The sequence below is a fragment of the Asparagus officinalis genome, chromosome 8 (genome assembly GCF_001876935.1).
Source record: "Asparagus officinalis chromosome 8, Aspof.V1, whole genome shotgun sequence".
NCBI classification, from domain to species: domain Eukaryota; kingdom Viridiplantae; phylum Streptophyta; class Magnoliopsida; order Asparagales; family Asparagaceae; genus Asparagus; species Asparagus officinalis.
The window spans coordinates 2,203,245-2,213,524 of record NC_033801.1 but is presented as its reverse complement, the minus strand read 5'-3'; the positions used below and the strand labels follow the sequence as shown (position 1 = coordinate 2,213,524).

The 10,280-nt window shown below is 39.0% G+C and overlaps 1 protein-coding gene across 1 annotated transcript; it reads right to left on the bottom strand.

Annotated features, from left to right (window-relative positions):
- Nucleotides 249-7,366, bottom strand: LOC109819538 (MND1-interacting protein 1-like). Its single transcript, XM_020385293.1, is given in 3 exon segments — nucleotides 249-1,045; nucleotides 6,012-6,891; nucleotides 6,893-7,366. Coding segments are annotated over 3 exon segments (1,737 nt in total). The 5' UTR covers nucleotides 7,234-7,366; the 3' UTR covers nucleotides 249-529.

The following is a 10,280-nucleotide window of genomic DNA, read 5'->3' as shown; positions in this document are numbered from 1 at the left end:
ACGAAATGAAAGGGTTAAAAAACCAAAAAAGGCAAAAAAAAAAAAAGCAAAAAACGATTGATATGAATAGTTGGTAGAATGAAAACTCAGTTTCCACTGAAGAGATCAATTTAAAACCCGCCCTAAAAACTATGTACTCCCTTACAAGACATTATTACCTCAAAACTATTTGGTTGCAATTTGTCAAGAGAAAAACTGCACCGAGTACAAGCTATACAACAGACGATTTTTTAACTAAAAAATGCCCAAAATAGAAACAAAACAGTCTTCTTAACATGTGAAAACATCCCTGAGATCTCCACATGAAATATCTTACAAACTATATAAAAAGAAAGAAGGAAGAGATGTAAAAAAACACCGTCCAAAATGAGGTGTCTGCCCAAATTATTTCCAAAAACCAGGGTTTTCTCACCGCTGTGCACATGTTGATTACCAAAGAGCAAGAACAATATATGTAAACTTATTCTCATTAATGAAAAATAAAAAGCGACTATATGAAATATCAACCCGATGCTATAAACTCTGAAAATCACCAGCTTGCACCAAAAACCCGGATTCTCTGTTCAATTTGGGTACCGCAACAAGGGCAGTTAGCTTTTGCCCTCCTCTCTTGATCCTCGCTGCAACTGACACAGAGAACCTGATGAGCACAAGGCAAAAGAACCACATGAACCTCATCCTTCATGCATATAACACATTCTCTATTGCGGTTCTGTTTTGATGAAATTTTTGGTTTAGTAGACCCTTGATTGATCTTAGCGTTGGTTTCTTTAGCTGGCTTTGGCAAGTCTAAATCAACTGAGGACAAAGCATTTGAGAATGATTTGGTTGGAAGGATCGAGACTGTGCTGGCTTTTAGACGGGAGAGTTCTTCTTCAAGCCTATGAATGTCATCTTTGTGACGCTGGAAGTCTACTTCGATCCTTCTCCTCAGTGATTCTTGATTTCTCTTGATGGTGGCCTCAGCTGCTTCTTTGGCCCTTCGTTCCTCCTCAACCTGTGTAATTGCTTGCTCTTTGGCCTTTATTTCTTGTCTCCATTTCGCCTGCAAGTTTAGGAGAGAATGGAACCACAGCAGAAACTTCAGAGACAGAGGTTGTGTATCTTTATCTACCCAAGTGTTTAGTTGTCGAGTAATGTAAATAATAGGAGTTTTTCCGTTGCATGGATAGAATCATGATGCAGTTCGCTCTCCATATAAACAACATATATGATATGGATGCATAAAAATAAGATGACACCCAACTGCCTTCAAATAAATAACAGCTCTTCAACAAGGTCCCGGGGCAAAAACAAGGAAAGAAGGCAGCAAACTGTGTAGACATATGCGACTTGTGAGTTCCGTGAAAGAAATCAGAAAATGAATTGCTATTGTTAACAAGATAGATGATGATGACTTCTAGAGAAGTACCAAGAGTCTTAAGTCCTGCATAATTGTTTCAGGGTAAACATGGTGTCTGAAAATAACCTTATACCTAGATATTACAATGCTTTTTAAGGCGGTCAACCACTCAGGGCATACATGAAGCTATCCACTGCCAAAGACAAAGTTCCTTGCAACAAGTGCAAGCCAAAACATCGTTGGTATGTGACACTGATTTACGGGGTGGAGAAGAACCAAATATGAACAAATACTTCATTAAGTATGAGTCTAGCTATTCGGTTACATTTGATTTGATAGTACATTTAACAATAAACAAATAGTTTTAGTATTGGTTTATATTCGTCTGATTGTTAACTATTATTTGTTTACATTTTATACTTTATTCCTATAAATTTTATTTATCACAAACTACTCGTTCAAATATTACATATCTAACCTATACAAGTGCTATTGAGAAAGAGAATATGAAAAATCACAAGAACAACATAGTCTTGCACATTTTTGCATTTAAATATTTGCATTTTACTAAGTATGGTAAGTATGAATATTTGCATTCTATTAAGTATAGTAAGTCTTTAACTTTTTCATGTTGTTTCCAAAAAAAAAAAATTTAAGTTCACAGTAAACCAATTCTCGGGAAAGAAAATCTCGCCGCTTAAAGAGGAAAGAGGCAGCGTGTTTCGTCCCACCGATATGGCCATGTGTCAAGATACTAACAGCCAGGTATTTACTCATACCCCCACGTGTCAACATCCTATCGATAGATATTTAATGTAGCGAACTCGAAGCCTAGGGTTTTCATGTGTGCTCGCGGCGCTCTTCTGTTCCTGCTCTCTTTGGGACTCCTCTCCCTCCTTGTGCCAGCACGTCTCTCCAGCGTCCCTCTCTCTCCCTCAATTTGCTCGTGATTTGGTAAGACTTTATAACCTTTCATCTCTCTTATGGCGTTTTTCCCCCATTTCCCCTCCTCTTGGATTCAAATATTTGCAAATAGTTGGTGAATCTCTAAGCATGAAAAAAATAGAATTTGAATATTTAATGGGATTAGATTCAAATTTGGATACAAATTTCAATAGTGAAGATCGAACCGTATTTGAATTTGGATATCCCAATATTTGATTCGATTCGGTTCGTTTCCACCCCCTAGTGCAACCAGATCTAATTTGGAGGAAAAGCATTTCTGACAGATCCTTCCAATACGGATCATCATGTCTCTAATTGCAACAAAGGGTCTGTCTCCTTTGAATAAATGAGTTGTTGCGCGAGACTGAATTTCGAAACTACACTTAACTTGATGGTGGACACATATGAATATGGTTGCCATCAAACGCTTGACCTAAATCTGAAGAACTAAACATTAATTTGGTTCCCCCAAAAAAAAAGACTCATAAGATCCTTCATAGTACCCTCTAATAAAATTACTTGAATAATGTGGATCTTGGTTGCAGTTGAAATACAAAAAAGTTGCACTAGAAAATGCCTATTTCCTTGAAAATATCTTTCTAGAATTGTGACCTTTCTAGAACAGAGTTTCCAGAGCCAACCTAAAAATAAGTGGTTCAAAATTCATACATCTACATAGACTATAAATCATCAAAATGATTAATTGTATGTTATCATGAACTATCAAAAACAAACACCAAGGAACACATGAACTCAAGGATCGAACATTTATTTTTAAAGTATCATTTTCACCTTTTCAAGTGCTCTGTAATGAATAATACATGCATAAAAAGAATTAGCCCACAACTAGATGCGAGATATGAATCTTACAGACAAACAACTTTCCTCTGCAATCTCATGACAGACGGAGAAGAGGGATGTAAGATACAAAACTCATCCTAGATCAGACCTTTTCATATGTGTACTGCTAAACTGCTAGTACTCTCTACTTGAATTATAGCTAGACCATGATCTCTGAACACAATCCCATAGGCATAGATAAAGCATGCAAAAGAACATTTTACCAAGAAGGAGCAAGGTCAAAAACATCTCGCTAATATGAACATGAGCTTATAAAGAACAATGCGATTAATGTGCCCACACCATAACAACTAAACTACACAATCACCCACCCAGACAGGGCTTTTACGGGATAAGAACCAATACTCCACGAAAAAGGAGAGAATAAAACAAGTCCATAAAAAGGCGGATGAAAGGAAGCCCATCTTTGTCAACAAGTGTTGCAATTGGCACATATATGTTTCTTTCCTAACCACATCCCAGAGAAGTCCGATGCAAAATATCATCCTCTGTAAAAGGGTTAACTCTTACAATACAGCATCCATAATCTACAGAAAGGGAGAGGGAGGGGGAGGGGGCAGGGAGCGAGGGAGGGAGAGTTCATTTTTAACCTTCTGTTAATAAGAACTGGGTCTGAATGCATTTAACTTAACATCTTCTAGACCTTGAAGCGTCACATTGGCACTTGCTCGCCACAGAACAAATTCAAGTGACCATTATGAAGTTCAGTTTTACAATACATAGTAGTGATAGATCAGTTTGAAGAATCGACAGAAGTAAGGTAGCATCTGTTGGATTAACAACATTGAAAATAACCCTAGCGTGTGACATATCAGTCTGACCTCCCGATATCTTAAACCGCATAAAGCATAATGCATAGGGATAGATCATACATTTTTTTACTTTAAAATAATAGGAGGGCAAGGAATTAGGTGTTAGGCTTATAAAACCATTTTAACTCTGCACACATGTACATGTCCCAATAAACAAAAAGAAGGAATATATGTATGTCCTGTGTCGAAGACGCATATGTTCCGTGTCAAAGACGCACAATGTGCTACTTTGGATGATTGAAACATCAGTGTGCTAAGCATTTGTTCTACCCATCATAATAATTAAAGCAATACAAGAACAACAACAAAGTTTTTATCCGAAATTTATTTGGCTGGCAACAGGAATTTTATTCCTTCATTCAGTTTCATTCGGCTCTCTCCTCCGCTAAGTTAATCATAATAATTAAAACAAAATGATCATTTCCTCCTTAAAATATTGGTGAACTCTCAAGTAGCCCCCTAAAATATCAATTTACCTATTTTGTCCCTCAAAGTATGTTTACAGTTTAATGTGGTCATTTTGTAAGCCTATAGCCAAATAATTAACAAATTAATGACATAACATTTTTTTTGTATTTCTTCATGGTCTTTTATCAGTTTATCTCCTTTTTCCAAACAAATAAATATTTTAACTACTTTCTCCCAAAAAAATTTACCATTTAACCCTGTGAATTAAAAAATAATTTATTAGATTGCAAAAAATATATAAGAAATACAAAAAAACACTGTAATGTCATAAATTTGTTGAGATTGTAGACACATATAATGACCTCATTGAGACCATAAATATAGTTTGACGAGCAAATTAGGTATATTGATATTTTAGGGGGCAACTTGAGAGTTCATCAATACTTTTAAGGGAGGAATGATCATTTTATCCTAATAATTAAAGCAATCTTATGGTAAACAATAAGAAAAAAACTATATGCTTCTGCACTTCAGAACAAGAATATTAAGGTTAACGAAACACTATACTTCCTATCCGCTTGTCTAGCTTTCTTCTCTACAATGCTTCCTAGCCTCATAGAGTTGTCGTTAAGAGTGTGGGTAACCTTCTCCTCCTCTATAACCTCTTCGCAAGATAAGCAAGGTTACAGAAAGCGCTAGGCATTGGACCCGACGCCTAGAACCTACATGCTTAGGTTGGAGTCTAGACGGTTTTCCTTTTTTTTTGTTTTTTAATTGCAATAATTTATAGTAAATACCAATTTTATAAAAAGCTTAGGCCCCAAACCAGCGCCTAAGTGGATTTCTTTCTTCGTTTGAGTGATGATGTAGGATGTTTTGCTAAAGGTCAGAGGATGTAGAGACAGTGTTCATAGTTGGAGGCTGGAGGAGTTTGGAGGATGTTAGCGGATGCGGAGGCTGCAATGGAGGTAATCACGATCAAAGCACAAATGATGCGGTCTACATAAGCAGACAAAGCTCCCTTATGTGCTCCCAAAACACATGTGGGTCTAAGTATCGCCTAAGTGCTAGGCGCAAGGCAGGTAGCCCAGGTACCGTCTAGTCATGGGCATACGCCTAGGCGGGCTAGGCGGAGGCTTTTTAAAATATTAAAGATAGGGTAAAATGATTTAGTTAGAAAACCTCCCAATCACTAGTCAGTTTACACCTCTCAAATTTAGAATGTAATTACATAATCCACTAGATGCTCTAGAACCTCCAAAAGTATATATGTATACATTTATAATACATTATACGCAACGAAATATCTAACCCATTATTCTTCTAAGCTGCTTATGGTCACTGCATCTGTAGCAACGTTTTATGCATACGATCATATCACCTAACCTGATAAGTTACAAATTCACAATTCCAACATTACCAGCTGCAAACCTATCAAAGGTAGGACATACATACGTATATCATCTATCAATAGATATCCACAGCATCACTCTTTGTGAGTGACTTGAAACCTTCAAATTTTTGTCTTAGGTACTAGTATTTTCTAACTCTTCATAAAAATCTGCAAATGGAATGACATTAGAAGGACAAAAATACTACCAGACTTAGTACTAAACCAGTAACTTGGGGTTCGTTCAACTCACCTCAGCCTCTTTCTGTGCGTCCCTAACTTCATTCAACTGCCGCTGCAACTCCTCAATCTTCCTCCTCTCCTCTGCCACATCCTCTAGCAGCTTCTGCCTCTGCTTCTCCCACACCAGCAACCTCTTCAAACATTTCTTCTCCCTCTTAGCCACCTCCAAGCAAGTCCTCACAGATTCCGATGCACTTAGCTTTGATGCCTCCATCTCTGCTCGTATCTCTGCATTCTCAGTATTCAACCTGCCCACCACCGCATTCGCCCTGTCTACTTGCCCACTGGCCTTCTTCAGCGCAGTCTCCATCTCCGACAACCTCTTCATTGTTGTATCTTCTAATGCTTGCTTCCCTTTCTTAACCCTTTGATTCTCTTCCCTCTCCATCCTCAATATTTTAAGTTCCGTCAGATCATTGCTTAGCTTTTTTGCTGCCTGCATTGCTTTCTGTTGTGCCCACTCTTTTCTCTCCTTAACCTGTATCTCTAAATCCCTAATCTTTTGTATCATGCTCAAAACCCTTTCTTTCTTCTCTTTGTTCTGATCCTCTGTCTTCTCGTCCTCAATACTCATGCTCTCCAGGCTCTTCAGCACCGCCGCAACCACATCCGACTCTGACGATGATTCTTTCTCTTTACTCTCCAAATTCGTGCAACAAAAGCCACCGGCCGATCTAGAATTCAATCTCCCAGGAACCTGAATCCTCCTCTTCGGATCATGAAGCTTGCACGTCCCAGGCCCTCCTCCAGCGGCGGCTGCGGCGGAGGACGGGATCTCGATCGAGGTGGCTCGGCCGACATGGAGCTCGCTCATCAAGAGGCACCACATCGCATCGCCTCGGGTTAGATGAGGCCGGAGCTGCTGCAGCAAGCATACGAGGCCGGCGAGGGTTAAGGTAGGTGATCGTATTGTGAATGATGTTGGAAAGGACATCCTCGGATCCGTAGAAATGTCCGTTGGCGAGGATCGCGCGCAGGGCTAGGGTTTCGTCGTAGCCGAGCGAGATCACGCGAGCGAGGGCCTCCTTGTACACGAAATCAAGGTTCTTCAGGAGGAGCTCCTCGAGTTGCTCCTCTGTACAGTATCCCCATCCAGCGTCGTCGAAGGAGCTAGGGTTAGGGTTAGGGTTTTGGTCGGCGGCGATGGGATCGGCGACGGGAGGGGGCTTGGAGGAGGAGTTGCGGTGCTTGCGGGGGCCGCGGAGGGATTTATCTTTTACGTTGCAGCCCATTTTTGGGTGATTTAGGGGGACGAAATAAAATTAGGTCGAGAGTGAGGGATCTTGGAAAATTTTTCCAGCGGAGGAGAATTTGGCAGCAGAAAGAGAGAGAGAGGATCGAAGTGTGAGAGGGAGGATGGCCGGGTGAAATTTGGAGTTTATTGTGAAAATGGTAGCGGTCGTCTGTTTTTATTTAACCCCTCTACGTACTCTATATTTACTCAAATTAAATAATTTCAGGGAAAAAAAACTAAACAAGAAAAGTAAAGAGTTTTGAGCTTAGCAATATATATTTATCTTTTTATTCGTAGTTGATGTGAATTTGATAAAGCCATTCATCAACATGTGAATAAGAATCTATAGTGTTGATGTGAATTTGATAAAGCCATTCATCAACATGTGAATAAGAATCTATAGTGTTGATGTTAAATAACCAAACACTCAATATAGGGGGGTGAGGTTAATTAGTGAGCCGTTAACTTCTCCGAATATCTGGTTTTGAGTTGAGTAGCTTTAACCTGCACAAATAGTAACTCATGAGTGGACGGGGACTAGTTCCCTCATAGTTCCTCCGACAATCAAGTCAGTTAGTGGACTTGAGAGGAAAAATGAAAAACTGTGCGAGTTCTAAAGTGTAGTGCGGTATAATTTGCAGATATTGCTTGGAAAAATCATCCGAAAAAAAATCTTAGACCTCCTCCTCATGTTGAGAATAGTACCTCTATTTATAGTGGTGGGAAAAGGGTAGAATGGTAATCTCGGCCGAGTATAGGATGACGGCAAACGAGTATGGCCTGGCAACTATGTCAGCACCTACTTTACAGGTGTCGGCTGACAAGTGGATGAGAGATCACCTCAGCATTTAATGTGAAGTGATCGAGGGCATGACGGTGTCTATGTGTCTAATATCGAGACTAGAGGCATGATGGCGTCTGCTAAGCATTAAATGTGATGTCGAGGCGTTGTCAGCGGGGGAGGCTCGAGGTTGAAGTCGTACTTTGGCTTGGCCGAGAAGTAACGTCTTTCAAGTCGACCCCGCGGGACGTCGAATAACTGGTCGAGTGGGCTCGTAGCGAGTCGTCTTCGTCAAGAGGACCGACAAGTACCTTCCTTCGAGTCGACCTAAGGGGATGTCGACTCAGTGAGTCAGCTAAGTCGGGATCCTTGGTGGTCCTGACCGTCAATTTGATTTGAGCGGTATATGTAGGGGGACACATGCCCGTTGCTGGCAAAGGACCATATTTTGGTGACTAAAAACACCATAGCTATTGGTTTTTGAAGTTTGTTTTTGACATTCGAGATCATTGATAATGTTTAAACTCTTGAAATTTTTTATTGATTGATAACTTGTATAGATGTAAGCTCAAATATCCTATTACCATGCATAATACTGTACATCAAATGTCATAAAGATATTATTGTAGCTATAAAGATATTATTGTAGCTTACATATGCTAACAAGAAAAGAGCAGCAAATTTAGGGTGAATATCATCACCATAAAAACTATTACCATTTGATAGAAACTTGAGACGGAACTACTGCTAATTTCTCTGGTTTAATTTCTATTATATAAGTATTTTTACACAGTAAAAAAATAAGAAGACAAGGAAAAGAAGTAGCAATGTTAGCTAGAAAAGGCCAGACCTTATATCTTCGTCTGCAGAATAAAGGCCCATACTGATATGCATGGGCCTTGAAGGCCTAATGGGCTTTTTATTCTTGTCAGGTTCCGTAAACCAACAGCTATATATATTGGGTAAATACGATTTCGAACGTGCACTATTTTTATTTTTTTTATTATTTTTTTCCCTTCTCATGACACCATGATAGTTTAGTTTGCTTTTGATATCAATGAAGTTAAAAATCGAAGTACAACCTATTTTAAAAACAAGTATGGAATATATACTGGACCCGAAGAATTTAATTGAACTCCGGGCCTTCAGTATTATAAGGCCTTGATTCGGATCCAAATTGATTCGGGTCCAAACCCGCTTCCGCTCTGAGGCTGAAATAATATAGGTCCCGGCTTCCGACAAGAAACTGGTGGTGGATAATTGTAGACATGGACTTTGAAAAATGACAAATGATTATAACAAAACAAAAGATGAAAGCTCTCTTCTCCTATCTCTCTCCGTCTCAATGGATGTATTTTGGAGGATAAAAAAAAAGAGAGGATAAAGGAGGGGGTGAAAAGGAAAAATAAAATGAATTCGCTACTTTACATGGTAACACTTTTTGATTTGTAGCCTGGTGTCGCTTGTTGAGCCACCCATGCATCATGATCTATCACAATTTAGACATGCTTGATTGTTACCATCACGAAAATAAGGAGAAATAATTGAAATTAATCTAGGACGAAGACGGGATGAGGTAAGCGTGATGTAAGCATACTGTGTAAACCCTAAAATATCAAATCTGTTTTAGCGATGGAGGTCATTCTTTCTATAGATTTATTAAGGCAAAATAAGGAGAAACTGACGTACTGCTTTGAACAAATAGGCTGCCAAGAGATACGGCTTATGACCCCTCCTACTAGTAACATTGACGCCTGGTGAAGAGCAAACAGGTCGGCGGTCTCCCAACCCGTCTTCTAAAACGAGCTACCGATCTATTATTAGTGCCCTCGCTTATATATTATAGATTTTAATTTGAGATTAAAACATTGTTTTCAATAGTCATGGAATTTGTATATAAGAGACAAGTTATATAGGCTTCATCCACCTAGTTGCTAGATAATGTAATACAAGTACCTCTACAGTGTAGATACTCAAGAATTTGACCTATTTACTTTCACTCAGAAGAAGCTCCTTAATTAAAAAGCAATGAAGAAAAAAAGGAAGAAAATATATCAGAAGAGTATTGCCTAGAGTGGTCATGGTCAAAGTAGGATAAGATCAATGCTAAAGCTATTAATTGTACTTTTAACAAGCTAGAACGTACACATATCTCTCATGAACAAAATTGACCTTGCGATGACAAGGATATAATTTGGAGGCCTTAATTAGTCCAAAGTGGCTAAGAATCCCAAGGCTTTGCTTTGACAAGGATAGCTCCTAGC